This window comes from Neopelma chrysocephalum, unplaced genomic scaffold (assembly GCF_003984885.1).
Source record: "Neopelma chrysocephalum unplaced genomic scaffold, ASM398488v2 Primary Assembly neopelma1_361, whole genome shotgun sequence".
NCBI classification, from domain to species: Eukaryota; Metazoa; Chordata; class Aves; order Passeriformes; family Pipridae; genus Neopelma; species Neopelma chrysocephalum.
The window spans coordinates 158,696-177,397 of record NW_020898025.1 but is presented as its reverse complement, the minus strand read 5'-3'; the positions used below and the strand labels follow the sequence as shown (position 1 = coordinate 177,397).

Sequence of the window (18,702 nt, the reverse complement as noted above, 5' to 3'; positions counted from 1 at the left end):
GACAGCGCACAGCTCTGCACCTCAGCGTGTTTATTGCCCGCCACAGCCCGGCCCGCGGGCAGCGCCTCACACACGCGGCCCGGCCGCGCCTGTCCCGACACGCGGGGCTGGATGTCGTGTCCCGGGAGCCGCCCCGTCCCAGCCCTCAGGAGATGAAGTGTGTCTGAGGCGTGATCTGCTCCAGCCTGTGGTCGGCGGGGTTCGCGGAGGCCTCGTAGTTGCAGATGGTGACCTCGTGGCGATGAGCCTGGGTGGAGATCGGGGCTGTTACGTCCAGGGGGAGCGGGATTCCAGCCCGCCCTCGGGCCCCCCGCACCGCTCGCGGCTCTGTCCCTCCACCAGAATTTGACTTAATCAATGATTTCGAGCCCTCCGCACCCCCCTGGCTCGGGCTCGTCCCTCTCTGCCCTCACTCACTTCTGTCCACTCCCCCTTCAGGCCGATGTAAAAGATCTTCGTTGTCTCCGCCCCGAAGTTCTTTGGGAAGTGCATGGAGAGGTGGTAAACGTTGGAGAAACGGGCAATTCTGGAAGGAAACACACCCTGAGGCCGGAGCTGCCACTCCAGCACAGCCCCACAGCCCCACTCCAGCTCCCCCTGATCCCACTCGGACCGGGGATCAAACATCTGAGGTGCAGGAGGAGCTGCTCCCTGACACCCGTGGGTCAGCAACGAGCTGTCACAGCCCAGGGACAGGGGACAGGACACCAGGGTGATTCTGCACCCTGAGTGATGCCTTAAAATCTATATTATATGAATTTTAGTACAGCTTGCTAGTACGTTTAGCCTGCTAGTACCTCTGTACAAAATTCTTAAAAATACCTCTTTAACATTCCTTGTTAAGAATTTAAGATAAAATATAGATTTTAAGGCATCACAAGAAGCCCTGGGGCACTGGAACTGCCACCCCCAGGCTCCAGGGAGGAGGTTTTGGGCCAGAGCTCCCACCTGGCAAGGGCAGGACAGAGCTGGGGAGGCGAATTCTGCCCTGGGCTGACACTGCCCTAAATTTGGCAGCACGTGGGCAGGCTGGACTGAGCTCCTGTGGCAGGGAGGAGCAGCCCCCAACCCCCAGGGTGTGTCTCTCACTTGGTGGGATACTCCAGCTCGCCCAGGGGGTCCCGGTTCAGGCTGAAGGTCTGCTCTGCTTCCCTGGCTGTGTCATCAAAGGACATGTGAGGAATGTTCCTGAACCTGAGGAGACAGGAAGGAAACCCAGGGAGTTGTTAACAGCAGGGCAAGATAATTGTTTTCCTCCCCATCCATTAGCACTGCCCACATTCTTCTTGAGGAGAAGCTGAATTGGCTTTGTCTTCTCACATCCCCACAAAGCATCACCAGAAAACACAACAGCCTGAAGAAATAACTTGGAAAAGCAGGGGACAAAGGTGGGGAGATGCAGATCTCTCTTGGGTACATGAGGGAGCCCAGATATTGGAGGAAAACAGGGGAAGCTGGGTGCCACATAGCAGGTAATTCCACCTAAAATTCAACACCAGCACTTGGGCTGTGCATCTCCTTTGTCCCTCGGAGCACAACAACAGGACCAGGTGCAAGGTGAGCCCTGAGAGGGCTTCACATCCTCTCTGTGGGACACACAGGACAGTGTTGGCTCGATTAAGGTGTGTTTTTCCCCTCACAAGCAGGAACTGCAGAGCACTCAACACTCTTTTGTTAAAATAAGAAAGCAGCAGTGTAAAGAAGGATCTGTCTCCCTTCAGGAGCCACGTGGCTCAGCACAGCAGGAGCCTTACAAACCTCACCTGGCTGCAGGATACTTCTCTTCACAGTCCCTCCTTCCCACTGCTCAGAGCTCCCCTCTGGACCCTCTGACCCACCCCACTGAGGCCATGGCAGGTTGGTTCCTCACAGTGCACAGCTAGTGTCTGAACCAAATATTCCAACTCAAAGCAGCCCCTCATTTCTCTGGAGAAAAGGCAGGAGCAGCCACACTCATCCCACACAAGCTGCAGTTTATTTTCCCTCTTGGGTCCTTGGGATGACCAGGCAGCACAGCACCAGAGCACAGCCCTCAGTGGTGCCTGGGCACAGCGTGAGGGTGCTCAGCTCAGCTCAGCTCAGCTCAGCTCCAGAAAGGTGAAAAGCTGGATTTACTCACAGCCTCATCTCCGCCGGGTGTGTCCCATCGTCCTCGCCCATCACAAGGACTCCTTTTAACTTCACGCTGCCTGTGAACCTGCCCAGACACACAGAGCACGGTCTGCACCTCCAGTCTCTCCAAAATCAGCCCCTGTTGGAGGGGCACACGCTGTGCCTCGTCCCCAGGGGAGGAACAAGGGGTGGTGGAACTTACGGGATGTTAAACAGCAGCTCCTCATCGTCATCGCTTTCCACGAACTGTGGAGAGAAGGAGGAGCAGGTCAGGACTGGGGCTGGTGGGGGGAGCAGGGGAACAGGCAGGGGGGTCACCCCAGAGGGGCTCAGGGGAACAGCAGCACCTGCCTCACAGAGTCACAGACTATTTGGGGTTGGATGGGACCTCTGGAGATCACCCAGTCCAACCCCCCTGCCCAGGCAGGGTCACTTGGAGCAGGTGACACAGGGACATGTCCAGGTGGGTCTGGGATGTCTCCAGAGACTCCACACCCTCCCCGGGCAGCTGTTCCAGGCTCTGCCACCTCCATGGAAAGGAGTTCTGCCTCAGGTTGAGGTGGAACTTGTTGTGTTTTAGTTTATGGCCATTGCTCCTTGCCCTGTCGCTTAACAGAGTCTGGGACCATCCTCTGACACCCCTTGGAGATATTTGTATGGATTGATGAGATATTTGTGTGGATTTATGGGTCCCCTCTGAGCCTTCCCTCCTCCAGACTGACCAGGCCCAGCTCCCGCGGTGTCTCCTCATCCCAGAGATGTTCCAGACCCCAAATCATCCCTGCGGCCTCCGCTGGACCTTCCCCAGCACCTCCTCCTCTTTCCTGCACCGAACAGCCCTGAACTGCCCGCATCGCTCCCGATGCGCCCGCCCAGCCCCGAGCCGAGGGGCAGCACCCAGGACCCCCCCTCCCTGCCCTGGACCCCCCTCGCACCGCCGGCCCTCACCTTCGCGCGGTCGCCGCGCTCCTCCCAGGCGCGGAACACGAGAGCCCCGGACCCCTCCCGGCGCTCGTTGAGGCACTGCAGGCGCTGGCGGTCGATGCGCAGGTAGAGCGCCCAGGCCGCCCCCCGCTCCGCCGCCTCCTCCCCGCAGCAGCAGCGGCACCGCCCGGGCCCGTGTCCGTGCGCCATGGCTGCGCACTGCGCATGCGCCCCGCCGGGGCACGCCCACTGCCTCGCCGAGGCCACGCCCACAGAGCGCTCAGGGCACGCCCATTGTGGTGCCGCCCCGCCCACAGAGCCGTAAGGACGCGCCCATTACACTGAAAGCCACGCCCACAGAGCACTCAGGGCACGCCCGTTGTTGGGTTGCTCCGCCCACAGAGCCCTCCGGACACGCCCACCGCCCCATGACCACGCCCACGGAGCCGTGTGGTCACGCCCACAGAGTCCAGGACACGCCCACCGCCCCATAGAGCACAGGAGTCAGTGCCTCAGAAGCCGCGCCCACTGTCCACGAGGCCGCGCCCACTTTTATCACCACGCCCACATACAGCAGGCACGCCCATTGCCCCGCCCACATAGCCCGAAGCCCCGCCCGTGTGGGCGTGGCCTGACGCTGCACGTGCTGAGTCCCCCCGGTGGTCCCGGCGAAAGGCTCCGAGGGTCAAACTTGGGGGCCTTTTCCAGCCAGGAAGGGAGCAGGAGCAGCATTCCCTTCGGGAATCCCAATCCCGGAGCATCACCCTCCAAGGGGCCACAGAGACCCGCTGGTTTAACATTCACTGTCAGAGCCAGGAAAGAACAAGCAGCTCAGGGTCCAGCGTTTGGCTTTTATTGAGACATGATTCTCCTCTTTTCATATAACTTATCTAATTAAAATATTCATCTCAGTTACCACAAAAAAAAAAAAAAGAACATAGAAAATCGTATATACACAGTTCCAGGACCAAAATACAAACACGAGGCCAAATCGCTCCCCCCCCTCCCTCACTCCCATCAACTCATCCCGCCGGGATGGGGTGGGAAAGGGGGAAGAGGCAGCTCTGCTCGGTCCTCTGTGTGTGGTGGAGCACAGAACAACTGCACAAGGCTGTGAACGGGCACTTTAATCCCAGACTTATCCCATGGAAATAACCCTCCTCTGCTCCCAGCCGAGGGATGACCCTCCTCTGCCCTGTAGTGTCCGAGCAAAAGGAAGGGAAGGGCAAAGAATTGGCATCATCCCCGTGGGGTGCACAGAGCAGAGTCACTCCAGACACAGTGTCACCTCCCTGCAATCCCACAGAGCTAAAACAAGGACACGGCTGGCAAAGCCTGGAGCAAAGGGGCTGCTCTGAGAGGGAAGGAGCATCACCCCAAAACAGCAACGAGTGGGCAACACCCCCATCCAAATACTGAGCTGGGCTATTAATTAACTGGCAGTTTTAGCAGAGCCCAAAATTGTTCTTGGGCATCACCCAGCTCCTTTGTTCAAAGCTCCATCGTGTCTGAACACGATGCCAAGCTCTGCTTCCCTCCCCTCTGTCCCTGCCCCAAGTACAGAGGAGAAATAAACGGTAGCACAACGGTCAGCAGAAAGAGAATATATTGTTATCTAATTAAAAATACAGCAAAATTAAATACAGCAAAAACGCAGGAGTAAGGAGCCATTATTTTACAGCACAACACACACTGAAGATGCTGCACGGTAACATTTAAGCATCTGGGACTGTAACAAACTTACAGCACATGAGAGTCTGAGAACATTTTTCCAAGAACTTCAAACTAAGAAAAGAACAGACCAAATAAACAGGAGACAGAATGGTTTTAAAGCAAGAAATCTTTTAAAAGGGAGGGAGAAAAAGAAGAAAAAAAAAAAAGGGAAAGAAACAGACAACCCAAGAGAAAGCAGAAGCAAACAGGGATTTTTCCAGAGCCCTCCAGGGAGGACCCTTCACAGCGAGGTTTCCCCCGGTCAGTGCACACAGACAACTCCACCGGTTTGGGATTTGGCAGCCACGGAAAGCCAGCAGCAGAGCTTCTCAGGAGCTGCCAACAACAACAGCATCCACTACCAGCATCTTTTCCACCCAGACAGTGAAGTCCTAGGGCAGCAAATATGGCTTGGAACAGGAGAATCCCTCCCCTCTCCGATCCAGTCGGGCCTCTGAGCCCTCACAGAGGCCACCACGAGACCTGGGTCTCACCAGCCCCATCCTCTGCTTGCACCAGCCCTGGGGAATTCACCTGGGGACAGACACAACCCACGAGCAGAAACCTTCCCCACGAGGCTCCACGTGCCACGTCCTGGGTGTGCCCAGCGAGCCCAGCTGCCACCACACCCCTCAGCAGCACCTGGGCTCTCCCAGGAGCCCCAGGGCACTTCCTCACACTCCCACCAGCCACTGGCTCCACTGTGTCACCTCACACACCTTTTCCTTCCCGAGCTCCAGCTCCTCAGACACCAAGTACAACGGAGCCTTTTGAACTCCTGCTGCGAAGGACACACGTTAGAACAACCACGTTCCCTCACTCACTTCCCTCCAACCTCATTCAAGTGGTTCCAGGCTCAGAGACCACAATCCTTGGACTCTTCCAAAGAGGGGGCAGAGCAAAACATACAGAGGAAAAGACAGGATTTAGGCACCAGCTTCCAAACTGGAAATAAATCCTTTCCAATTCCACACAGAAAACAAGATAAAAGTATTCCTTCTTTCCACTAAAAGAGGCAGACGATGCCTTCATTGATATTTAAAAACTCCTTTCAATTGCAAAGTCCCCTATTCCTCTCCCAATAAAAAGTTAAAATCCCACTTGGTGCACAGTAAAATTCCTCCCCAATCCCTTGCAGTTTTATTCCCAGTAGCCAGCAGAAGACAACAACAGCAGCAGAGGAAACGTCCCCAAAGGCTCTTGGCATCCCTGCACGGCCACAAAAGCATCTGTACAGGATCTACAGCAACAGCAGGGGGGAAGGTCAAGAGCTCAGGTTTTATTAACACACACGAGCAGGGAGCGAAGCCTCGGGACTTGATGCACTTGCTAAAGGAGTGACAAGTGGATGGGCCACCAGTCCTACCTGTCCCAGAGTCTCCAGGTGAGACTTTGGGCCCAGCAGGTACCAGATCACAAGGAAAGGCTCCCGTGACACCCAGTTTCCACTCAGACAGATGGATTCCAGCTCAAGTCACAGAGGCTGACACCCCTTGGACTGGACTGGGAGGGGGAGACTACTGGGAGCAACATAAATAACATAGCAGGGTAGAGGGGCAAAATATTAATTAAAACCATTTCATAATTTATTAAGAGGTTAAATAGTAAATAAGTCTCTGGATCTTCCACTCTCAGCAGGTGCCAAGACTTCACATTTTCCTGTGTCAGGAGATTCTGTACACCCTTCTTTCGACGGATGCCAAAGCCAGAAACAGGATGTTGAGGGCAGGGGGGAAAGAGGGGGGGCTTGACACTGAGAAAGGGACCAGAATAAAAGATAAAATACTGTGCCGTCATCTTGTGCAGATTGAAGCTTCTCCCAGCAGCTGCAGCCTCCAAAGAGTCCAAGGGTAAGGGCTGTTTGGGAACCTTCTCCCCCCTCCAGTGCCACTCCTCCCCGTGAGAGAAAGTCCCAGGTCAGCACTGCAAACTTATCTCCGAGAGAACCTGTTTTTGAAAGCTTTGATAGTCTTTGCCATCATTGGTGCAATTTCTGCAACGGAGAAAGAAGGGGAAGAAAAAAAGAAAAAGACAAATCAAACAAATCAAACAACAAACTCCCACACATGAAAGGAGCAGTGGCAGAGTAAGAGCAGAGAGCAGTTCAAAGCTGCAGCCCTGGCAAGTGTGTGCTCTCTGATCGTGGCCCATCCTATTTATCAGGTCACAGACTGAGGAGAACCCACTGCTTTCTGAACTGCAAGAACACAGACCTCTGGTTAAACCCTCCCTGCTTCCCTCCCAAGAGAACTCCACCACATTTTCATAGTTCCCAACAACTGGACAGACACAGGACAGCAGGAGGGCACTGGTGCCATTAGGACAGGTTGATACAGTCAACTCTGAGCAGAAAAAGCGAATTGGATGTTTCCCTGTGCTTTCCCTTGTGAAAGAAGTTTGAACAGGCTCTCCTCAGGAAGAGGAGATGCCAACATCAAACCCTCCTGCATAGCCTGGAATTCTCCTGCAGCACAAGCAGCTGTTGGTGAAGGAGGAGCAAAAAGAGGCCACAGGGATGTTCTGCAGGTTGTACTTACTCTTCACTGGGGGTTTCCTGGGGTCGAAGGAGGAGAAGGTGCTACCTGAAGATGGGACAGAGTGGGCACTGCTGGTGCTGGGCCCATCGTAGGACTGCTCGTCACTGGCTCGAGCGTGGCTTTTGCTGGATGTGTACAGGACAGGTTTGATTCTGAAACACACAGGGACAGGCATTTCAGTAAAGATTCACCACAGTTTGATGCAGTTCTACAGACAGGAGCCATGTTTGCCAACAGCACCACGGCTGATACCACGTGGAACCACCTCTGTACTTCCCAGCAAGAAACAGCCCAGCAGAGTTACAAGTTTCACTGCAAAAGGAGCTCCCAGACACTCAGTATCCTTTCCTGTTGGGATGCAGAGCTTCAGGGGGAAGCTGGCAGGAGGCCCTGAGCAGAAAGAGCTACTGAGAAACACTCACTTGGTCTTCTCTGGCAGAAGAGGCCCTCCAGTTCCAAACTTCTCTTGTCTCCTTCGTACATCCCGAGGGGGCTTCGCTGCAGAGTTCACAAATGCCATTTTGGCCACTCTCCCTGCAAGAGGCCAGAAGGAAACAACACTTAGATACAGCTTACTATAAAGGAGGCTCCTCAATGCTTGTCTTCAAGTTCATCCACCTCTCCCCAGTCCATCCACCCCCAAGCTCTGGTAACAAGTCTCCTCCCCAAGGTCTGAACCTCTTGCAGTCACAGCATGGGCTGTGAGAAATCAGACTGATCAGCTCAGGAGTTCTCATTACGTTCACCAAAAGAGCAGGAATGATTCTCCCCACTCTACTTTTCTTCAATCCCAGCACGGAGAAGCCACTCTGGAACAGGAGATGCTTATTCAGCCCTAAACATTCCTGCTGTAAAATATCAAAAGATCGCTACGGACGAGAGCGAGAGGCTGCCAAACCCAGAAGCAAAGGCCATCACATAAAGAACACAGAGCTATGCACCACCTAAACTGGACTGGTTTTAAGCCAGTCACCCCAAAACACCCTCCCTCAGCCCCACCTTTGGGTTTGTTGGCGTGGGCCGAGCCGATGTTCCGTGCCAGCATGAGCAGCCGCTGCTCGCGCGCGTCGTGCAGCCGCAGGTACATCTCCCGCCACGACTCGAACTCCTCTGGCTTCTCGTTCTTGAAATCTCTGAGGCAGTGATTGTGCCACAGCTGATCCGTGTCCTCAATGAGCACCTGAAACAAACCCACACGTGGCTGGCATCCCTCCGGGCACACCTCCACTCCCCTCTCCCCCCCCGGCACCGGTGTCGCTGGAATTCCGCAGAGGGGCAAGATGGGAAAACCAGGAACTCAGGACTATCAAAAGCCAACTCTTGGCATAAAAAAAGCTTTGTTCTCTGCTATTCTGCTACTGCAGATGAGGACAGAACATGACTGTTCCACGTCACATCCCTTCCCAGCTGAGGCACTCACATGATTACATTCCTCGATGCGATACAGCTGCTCCGGGGTGCATCTCTCCAACACCGGCTCCAGCACGGAGAAAGGGACACCACCCACTTCATAGATTGCTAGAGAGAAGCAAGATGCACAGAGTATTATTTATCCTGCTCCTTCCTTGCCAAGGAAAGGGTTTGACACCTTCAGATGCAGTGGGAAAAACTGCAGGACTGTACGAGGGGAAGGGGAAAGGAACCTGAGGCACCGGTACCTCCAGGTTAAGAAGTGCCCGTGCAGGCTCTGTTTGCCACAATTTCCAGTGCTTTAGCACTGCCTGAAAGCATTCTGGGTGCTGATCCCTGCAGCACATGAGCTTTCAGGGAGATCTGTCCCATATTTGTGACAAGGGGCAGGTGTTCCCACGCTCCAGGCCAGGAGCTGCCGGGATTTATACAAACAAGCTGCCAAAATTTCGGTGTAACTGAGGCAAGGTACTTACAGTCGATGTTGTTGCTGAGGACCCTGATGCACTGCTGGTACAAGGACATCATCTTTGGGAGGTAGGCAGTTTTGGAGCCCGAGTACACCTGCATTTTGGAGTTTAACCGTCGGCCTGTGAAACCTGCTTCGCTCTCTTCGACCGGCGAGGACACTGCTGTGAGGGGAAGGTCTTGGAGTGAGAAGGGAGCAGAGAAATAAAGAGCCCACCCCGATGAACACCACAGAGACACAAATTGGATTAATCCAGAAGCAACCCCACGGGCAAAGCCTTCTCCAGGAGACCTGCAACCTCGCTCAGGAAGGGAAAGCCCAAAGCCCAAACCCCAAAGAAGGGTCAGCAAAGGATTTTCCTCGTTTCTGCCGGAGCACGTGGGAAAGCAGCTGCTTTTCTCTGAAACCTGGACTCTGGGCAGAGCCCAACAGAAAGACTTGGACCCAGCCAGCATCCACTCCTGCTCTCTCCCACAAACTGGCTCGTTCCAAACCTGTTTTCCTGCCCAACATACCTTTCCTTTTTGTCTGGGAGCAGGTGATGGACTCGAGGGAGGGAAGAGGACGATAGTTGGCCTGGATCGGGGGCAGTGGGATGTCTGGTAACGTTGGTACCACGTCTAAGATTATCTGGAAAGAGAGGATGGACATGCAAGTGAGACAGGAGTACAGGAGAATGTGACATCCCACCAGTGTACAAACAGCACTGAACTGCATTCTTCTGCATATTTTGAATAAACCACTCAATGCTGATCACTTCCCACTGGGAAACAGCCTCAGGGGTGGCTCTGACCAGGCTGTCAATATGAAGAAGCTAAAATCTGGGATCTGAATCACTCAGCTTCCTCCAGTAAGAGCCATCCACATCTTTAACCTACTCAGGACAAGCAGAAACATATCCTTGATCTCAAACAGTCATTTACCTGTTCTGCCTCTTCTCCTCCTGCTGCAAAAAAACTCTGCAGTGGTAGAGACGGGAATGTCACAAACTGAGGGAAACTTAAAACTTTGATACGAGGCACTTCTTAGAATGAATGGCAAAGCAGAATTTTAAATGCTGTTAACATTATAAAAAATACTTTTTGAAGAGCCTAGTGCTTCAAAGTTCAGTAAAAGGATGAAACAGTAAAGGTTTTACACGTTAGTCCCTATTTATACACCAAGCCCTGGCACCCATGTGACAATGAATATGAACAGAAATAGTGCTCATTTTCCAGGCTTTCACAAAAGAAGGTTTGTCTTCTGGAATAAGCTGCACTGTAACACCAGTTCTCCCATTTCTGGACACCAACAGATTTAATTAACAAAACTGTAGTACCAATACAGATAAAAAAAGACTCATTTTAGAGTGTAAATACTTGAGAGGGGAGACATGGGAACCTTGTTAGCAGGAGATGCACTAAACACTGGGCTGGATTCTGAGCTGACTCACCTCTACAGATACTCTGCCTGTTCAACAAGTGCATCATTGTCCAGTACTCTTCCATATGAGTATTTAGCTGAAGGTTTTCTCTTTTACTCTCCCCATTTTTTTGACCAAACATAAAATAATAAGCATAAAAACCACCCACTGCATTTCTTTCTTCCCCTCCCTCTTCACCCACTTTTCCAAGGGGAAAACTAACAAGCCCCAGGCAGCAGAGGACCGAGAGCAGCTGATCCCACCTTCTTTGCTCACTGTCACATCCCTCCAAACCTTACCCTCTTTGGTTTAGGAGGCTCTGGAGGTTTCTTCTCTGCCTTTTTCTCACTTGTTTTCTTGTGGCTTGGACTTTTCTGACTCGAGCTCGAGCTGTTGGTGCTGGCTTTGGATCCGTTCTGTTTGCTGTGCCCTCGGTCCTTCTCCCCAGCTGACCCAGCCGAGGGTTTGACCACTTTCTTTTTCTTTTTCTGGGGCTGGTCGTAGCTGAGATACGACTCAAAGGACATCGTAGGCTGTTCAAACTCATCCTCCGCTTCCCCCTCCCCAGAATTTGAGGAAAAACCCACCGATTTTTTGTCCACGTCGGAGATTTTGCGCTTCCCCTCCGAGGATTTTAAGCTCCCAGAAACCCCCTTTTCCTTGACCCTGTTTGAAGAGTCAGCCTCAGCTTTCCTCTTCTCCCGCTCCGTGTTGGAGCTCTCCAGGCTCGGCTTGGACTTCTCCAATTTGCTCTTTTCAGAGTCCCGATGCTTTTGCTTCTTAACGTGGTTGTCCAAAGACTCTTCCAAGGGCGGCAGCGTGTGCAGCTTCTCCTTTTTGGAGGTGCTGCTTTCTCGGTTCTTCTCCTTCTTGGTGCCATCTGACGTCCTCTGCTTCTCCTTGCCGGCCGCTGCCACGGGGGATTCTCGGAGCTGCTCCTTAAAAGAGGTCTTGTGCAATCTTTCTGGGCTGAAGGCAGAGGTCCTCTCGTCCCCTCTGCCATCAAGTCGCTGCTTCTTGTGAGATTTGTGCTCTTTGCTTCGACTCGTGTTCCCTTTGTCACAGAAGTCACCGGAGTTCCGGCCTCCCACGAGCTTCTCCTGAAAGCTGTGGCCTTTGCTGGCTTTCCGGTGGAATACTGTGGGTTCTTCCTGCTCCTCAGAGGCATAAGGGTCTGTGTCCATATCCTGAGGGCTCTCACTGGGCTCAGGTGACACAGCTTGTCCACAGTCCGAGTACTCCTGATCTGAAGAGAGCACCGGGGAAGATCTGCCCCAACCCTTCCCCTGGTGGCTGCTATAGCCGTGAGTCTCATGGGCTCTCTCAGGCCTGGGATACCTTTTGGACTTCTTTTCCCTATGATCTGGGCTGTAGGATTGGCTGCAAGATGGTTGGAAGGGTTCTGAATAATCCTGGTCAGGCTCCTCATCCTCTCTGAGGGAGGACTCCTGATGTCTTTTGCTCGAGCTGCTCCTCTCGTACTCGCGGTCTTCGGAGTCCAGGTTATTTCTGAAGGGAGAAAAAACCAAAACAGTTGGATTAAAACTTCCCACTGTGACTGAAAAGAGCCAATCCCTATGGACCATGTGGACTGGAACATCTCTTACAGAAGACTAAGGCTGTATTTGGTAGTTTTGTCATAAGAATGCCACTGATTTTCTCAGGTACGGCAACGTTCAGGGATTTAAAAACTGCATTTCTAGTGCAAGAATTGATTAAGCACTTTTATTAGAACTAGAGACAGATGTGTACAGAACCTTCTCCCTGGCTGTGTGGTGCCTATGGGGAATGTCACCCAGTTCCCAGTGAAGCACACAGGAATGAATAACTGGGTCTTTATCACTCAAATCTATTTGATCTCATTGCTGGGTTCAACACAGCTTTGTTACTGCAACATGCCTGCTGTCAGTAACTCCCAGTTTCCACAGGGTTTTGGTTCATAAAAGCCTTCTTTCAAAGCAGGCCACTTCCTTTCCTTGGGCCTAGAACTTCCTGTCTTTGGCACCATAAAATGGGAAGCAAGCAGATTGCAGCTCTTGCTTTATTTAAGGCACTCTTCTGGCATCTCCTGTTAATCTCTTCAGCAAATTCTTGAAAATTGGCCCCCTACTTCCACACAAAACTGCAGCCATCAGCACCCAATGCTCCACAGCCAGCAAAGGCAGGAAGTTTGTGCCAAAACCAGGCAAAAACCCCCAGGCAGAGTTAGACATTTGTGTTATGAGCTTTTCCAGAGCCTTCACTTGGCTTCCTTGGCCAGAGAGGTTTATGATGTCCCCTGCAAAGACATCCCAAAGCTCATCCATGAGGTTCACTCACCGCTCTGCCTCTTGGGCCACGGGCACCAGCTTCTTCCACCTGGCCACGAGGTCCTTGGCAAAGTCTCCCACGAGCTCGTGCTTCCGAAGGCTGTTCACAGTCTTCCCAACACCCGTTTCCTGCATGGGAGAGCCAAGAACATGAATCCATCTTAGCAAAACAGGCATTCTCCCCCCTGCTAAGCTTCCTAAGGAGTCAATGAAGTCAACACACCACCTACTGCTGTGAGGTAGGGATAAAGTTCCCTGATCTAACAGCAAAGATACCACATTCACCACGTTTCCTGCTGACATTGTCATTTACTACGTGTAAATCAGAGACTTAATCCTACCTGAGTCTAATTATGTGTATTAATAAACCAAGTTAGTATTTGCTGTGGCAGCTGATAAATTTGAAGACAGAAGCCATCAATAATTTTAAGGATTAGCTCTCTTCCTAATTTCATGCTGATTTATCACTGGGATCCGCTCCGACTCTCATATCCCAGTCAAGTGCTAAGCTTTTGGAAGAACTGAGGATGACAGACTGCCCTCCATGGCCTCCCACCTGCTCTGACATGCTCCTTGCCCGTGCCTGGCACTTCCAGAACCTTATCACAGTCAAGCCCGTGACACCAGACTGGAGCAGGTGGCCAAGGAAACACACCCCCTTCCAGGGAAAGCAGCATTTCCGTGGAAAACACTTATCCCGTGACTCGACAGACGCGATGAAAGAGTGAGAGATTTCACAGCTCTTACCACGAGAATGTCAACTGTGATGGGCAACTCTGAGAGCCTCTTCAGACTTTTCAGCAGCTGTGGAGACAAGAGGAAGAGCGTTCAGAGCTGTCACACGGAACCACAGACCGGGATTAGGGAGGAGGAAAATTCTGCGCTGCCTGAGAGCCTGTTAGGAAGATCCAAGTGGCTGCCAGCTGCTGTCTCGCTCCAAAAGAGCTCCTGAGAAGCTGAACACAAGGGCAAACTGTAAAGAAATTATCATCTCTTTGCCTAAGAGAGCACATCTGAGTCTTATAATGCAATCAAATATTAATGTTTTCCTCACACGGGCCTGCAACTTAAATCTGGCTTAAAGCACCGGGAACAGACAGACAGCAAGAGGAAGAAAGGACTCGGAAAGCGGTGCTGGAATCGAATCCCTTGGCAAGAGGGGTGGGAACAAACACAAAAAAAAAAGGGGAAGGAAGATTTCTGGATGCTCTTAAAGACCTAAAAGGGGAATCTGTGTCTCCTCTGCTGACCATCCCCTGGGCCAGTGCTGCTGACAGTCTCTCTGCTCTCAGGTGCTAAAAAGGCACCTGAGCCCTTCCACAGCCTCTGCCTCATCCCACTCATTTCTCTTCCCTTCACCAAACACCAGGGAAGTGTTTCCTCCACACACCCCAAGCGAGGCCCTGTCAGCACCTACAGCCACTCCATGGGACAGGGACTCCAATGTCAGCCCAGCAATGAGCTGCAGGAGCTTGACAAGGGGCAACGGCCTCAAGCTGCACCACGGGAGGTTAAGGTGGGACATGAGGAAGAATTTCTTCACTGGAAGGGTTGCCAGACATTGGAATGGGCTGGAAGTGTTGAATGAACAACTGGACTCGGCACTCAGTGCTCTGGTCTGGTTGGCAAGGTGGGGACTGGTCACAGGTTGGACTCGATGGTCTTGAAGGTCTTTTCCAACCCTAATGATTGTGGGATTCAGGGTGAATGGGATGTACTTGTACCTCTGCCACCCAGGTGGTTTGGGACATCACCTCACCCACGTCTATTGGCTCTGTAGCTACAGCACATGGTAGAACACATCTGACAGCACTGTTGCCCCTCACATTATTTCCCACAGCTCAGCTATAGCCACAGTCCAGCCTCATCAGCATTCCCATTATTATAGCCCCTATACAGCCCAGGCTTTGCTCAGCACTCCTATGTTATATGCCATACAAAGGGCTGCCCCTGATCCAGATCTTCTCTTTAAAACACTGTGCTCGTGCTCAAATCAGCACTGTCAGCCTCAGCTATTCCAGTCACCCCCACGTCCACCATGCAAGGGTCAGAGAGCTTTGCAAGTCTCCCTTTTGACGGAAATGAGTTCTTTTAACCTCGAGAGAGAGAAAACCCTCCTCGACACCAAGGGAAGGGTTCACCCGGCTTAAGCAAAACCAGGACACTTCCTGTTCACTAGAAACCAACTCCTTTATATTTAGGACTTAATAACCGTGACACAAGGTTTCGGTTTTCTTGTTTTTTAGAAGACTGAAACAGTGATACCAAGAGTAACTGCTCTGTTGCCTTGCCAGCGCAGCTGCTCAACAAGTGCACTGGCAACTGAAGCCATCAAACCAGAGACAGCAGAGACACAGCCCAGCTTTGCTGCCTTCCCCCAGACAGGCAAGGCCTGCCACAGTTCCTGAGTCAGGATCCCTCTAGGAAGGCCAAGATCCCTCTGGCAACGACAGTAAAGGAGTTTGAGTAGTGTGCACAAAGGTCCTCTGGAAGGGGAAGAAGAGTGGATTTTGTACGAGCTGGAAAAAGTCAAACAGGACACTATTAAGACAACAGCATCCCTTTAAGCTGATTAACTTCCTAGAGAGGTTGTTTCAGAGCTTACAAAATCCCACCATGAGAATAAGAGCCCGGGGAGGACTTGTTCTGGTATCCATAAAGCCTCTCAATTATTTTCTAGCTACACCCCACTGCAGCATTTCCCATAGTTATTTGTTGCCTTCAGGGCTGAATTCCAGGAAGAAAAGCGCTGTTCTCAATGGGAATGCTGTTCTCAATGTGGTTTGAGACCAGGGGACCCACACATTTGATCCAGAACACGTCTCCCAGGGAGCTGGGTTATTCCACGCCCACTTCAGTCAACGCCTGCAACCTCTGTGGAGCACAAGTCCTCATGCATGAAATGCACAAAGTGAGATAAATCCAAAGCAGTGAGGCCTAAAAACTTGTACTAATCTGTATTTCCCATGAAAATGAGCTGATGGAGTGCATCCCACTGAAATCAGCCAAACCCGCTCCAAGGGACAACAGGAAGAATTCTGGACATCAGGAAGAATTTCTTCCTGGAAAGGGTGGTCAGGCATTGGAAGGGGCTGCCCAGGGAGGTGGTGGAGTTACCGTCCCTGGAGGTGTTCAAGGAATGACTGGACGTGGCACTGAGTTGATATGGAAGGGCTGGGTCAAAGGTTGGGCTCGATGATCCTGGAGGTCTCTTCCAACCCTAATGATTCTGTGATTCTAAACCTGGCAGCTCATCTCAGAAACAACCAAGATCCTACGAGTCCTGTGAGGAAAAGGCAACCAGGCAGAAGACAGAGAACACCAGGCCCATATCTTGGGAGGCACCAGATCAAACACACACGACAGAGCTCTTCCAAAACACCCCAGTGCAGAGCAGAGTTCCAGTCAATCAGCCACAAGACACAACCCATGAAAACTTCCCTTGGTTCCAGCTCCAATCAGGTTTTGTTGAACATGGGTGGATTGTTTTCTTATTCTAAAACTCATCCAGACCGTTACGACACTAAAAACACAGATTAATATCAAATTACTCCAGCACAGCCTGGCTGCTTCCTCTCTGTGAAGATGCTCTTATTCATGTTTTCCTTCTCCTATTTCTTCCCTCAGTCCTGCAGCAGAGTTTGTACCTTCTCTGCTGGGAAAAAAAAGACTCCTTCCAAACCATTACAGCACTGTCCAAGATTTCCCTCACGCTGTTCTGTGCCAATTTTCACCTAAAACCAATAATAATACTTAACACCTTTCAGCAAGGCAACGAGCTGAACACTTTACTGGGCAAATATTGTTCTTTCACATTCCTGATATGACATTTTCAAAGGACAAGGCAAGAAAAGTGAAGACTGGAAATGGTGTAAGGTGTGGGCAGCACCCAGGGATGCCGTGGATTTGTCCTGCTGACAGGGTAAAGTTTTATGGTATACAAAGATCCGCAGAAAATCCATCAAAAAATGCAATGGCCACTAAATTCAAGCTTTAAAACACTAATGCTTTCAAGGATATAGTTGGAAAGGTACCAGAAATCAAGAGTACAGATGAAAGGACCTTTCTGCTGGGGAAAGGAAAAGGTTTTGGTGTCACCACCCTGCTTCACCTCCTCTGCCCGCCCTCGCAAGACTGCACAGGATCAACGGAGCAAGAAACCACTTTACTCCACGAGGTCACTGGAGAAAGAGTCAGGCTGTGCAAACACTGCCCCAAGTCCTGCAGCACCCCAGAAACACACACGAGCACTTCTTGCCCCAAGCTGACACAAGGGTCAGGGAACAGGAGCGCTAATTCTCTGTGCAATATTTGAAGTCTCGCCCATGTTCTCGGCACCACGGAGCCCACACCCCCTGGAATTGGCTCCCTGGTAGTCCCTCAGCTCCACTTGGGGCTCCACCAGTTAAACCCTGCCCTGGCCCTGGCTGACAGGATGAGGAGAGTAACCAGATCCTATCACATCACCCCCAGCGAGGCTGGAGCTGGTGCAGGGGCTCCCATTTCAAAGGGTCAGCACTTGATCATCCACTCTTCTTCCTGGGCAGAGGGAGATCTTAGAAAGAGAGTTCTGCAGGTGTTTGCCTCGGTTAAACAAAGCCAGCCAAGCACAGAGCACCTGCACAGCCCTCCCTGCCTCCTCTTTCACCCGAACTACACAAAACACGAACCAAACACCTGTGAGCAGCCACAACAGATGTTCCCCCTTTAAAACAGGACATCTCGCAGAACGGGATCACAGCATGCCCGGGATCAACCGTAACTCCAAAATTTCCCTTGAAAAAGCAGCTCGGGAGGCCGGTTTGTCCCAGCAGGGGGGTCGCTGTCGGCAGCCGAATGTCACCGAACACGCCGGGGCAGGTCGGGGCAGTGCGAGCACAGCGGCCGCCCCACGGCAGCACATTTTGGCAGCGGGCACGTTCCCCGAGCGGAGAAGGGGCAAAGAAGAGCCAAGAAACTCCCCCAGACGGAGCCAGCCCCTCGCCCCGACCCACCCCCGCGGCGGTGCCAGGGGGTCCCGTCCGTGTCCCCCCTCCAGCCCCGCGGTTGTGCTCCCCCCGCCCGGTCCCCTCCTGCCCCCGCTCGGGCACCGCGGCTCCTCCACGGGGAACACGTCACCAGGGAAAGACTCTTCCGGCGAGTTCTCCCGATGCCCAACCGCGCCCCAGCCCTGCCGGCGGGGACCCCGAAAGGGACGCCCGCCTGTCACTGCCACGGGGGGTCCCCAAAAGGGACCCCAGCCCGATACTGTGGCGGGGGGGCTCCACGAGGGACCCTTGCCCGCCACTGCTACAGGGGGACCCCAAAACGGATCCCTGCCCAGCCGCACCCCGCCTGTGCCACAGGGGGACCCCAAAAAGGGACCCCTGCCCGCACCCCACCCGTGCCACGGGGGGACCCCACACGGGACCCCTGCCCGCCGCTGCCACGGGGGCGCCCCGAAAGGGACCGCAGCTCGATGCAACGACTCCGGCCCGGGCTGGTGACAGAGCAGGGGATCCCATCGCGGACAGCCCCCGGACCGCCCGCCCGCCTCGCCCCACGGACCGCAGCCGGGCACGGCACTCCGCGGAGGGGGACCCGTGGCGGTGGGCAGGCCCCGCGCTGCTCCCCGCGCCCTCCCGTGCCCCGTCCCCGCCGCCGGGCCCCCCCTCGGCGAGCCGGAGGAACCGCCGTCACCTTCTTGGGCTCGGCGCTGCCCGCCAGCCGCGCCTGCAGCCGGCCCACGACTTCCAGCACCGACTCCGCCATGTTTAGTGCTGGCCGGGCCGGGCGGCGGAAGCGGCTTCAGCGCCCGCCGGGCACACGGCGCGGCTCCGCCGCCGC

The 18,702-nt window shown here is 53.2% G+C and overlaps 2 protein-coding genes across 3 annotated transcripts; both read right to left on the bottom strand.

Annotated features, from left to right (window-relative positions):
• Nucleotides 1–7: 7 nt before the first annotated feature.
• PITHD1 (PITH domain containing 1) lies at nucleotides 8–3,261 on the bottom strand. The gene is made up of 6 exons (XM_027706021.1): nucleotides 3,061–3,261; nucleotides 2,315–2,358; nucleotides 2,120–2,197; nucleotides 1,090–1,194; nucleotides 418–526; nucleotides 8–247 (listed from the first exon to the last, which is right to left on the bottom strand). The coding sequence occupies exons 1-6, from the start codon at nucleotides 3,244–3,246 to the stop codon at nucleotides 146–148; spliced, it is 624 nt and encodes a 207-aa protein (XP_027561822.1). The 5' UTR covers nucleotides 3,247–3,261; the 3' UTR covers nucleotides 8–145.
• A 1,363-nt stretch (nucleotides 3,262–4,624) lies between these two features.
• Nucleotides 4,625–18,667, bottom strand: ELOA (elongin A). Of its 2 annotated transcripts, none has more exons than XM_027706010.1 (11): nucleotides 18,556–18,667; nucleotides 13,624–13,680; nucleotides 12,887–13,005; nucleotides 10,867–12,076; nucleotides 9,681–9,795; nucleotides 9,173–9,328; nucleotides 8,707–8,804; nucleotides 8,286–8,466; nucleotides 7,709–7,820; nucleotides 7,287–7,438; nucleotides 4,625–6,742 (listed from the first exon to the last, which is right to left on the bottom strand). In XM_027706010.1, exons 1-11 carry the CDS (start codon nucleotides 18,625–18,627, stop codon nucleotides 6,681–6,683), a joined length of 2,334 nt encoding a protein of 777 aa, XP_027561811.1. In that variant the 5' UTR covers nucleotides 18,628–18,667; the 3' UTR covers nucleotides 4,625–6,680. The 2 variants fall into 2 exon arrangements, with proteins under 2 accessions (XP_027561811.1, XP_027561812.1); XM_027706011.1 differs by having other exon boundaries at nucleotides 9,173–9,325.
• Nucleotides 18,668–18,702: the final 35 nt, after the last annotated feature.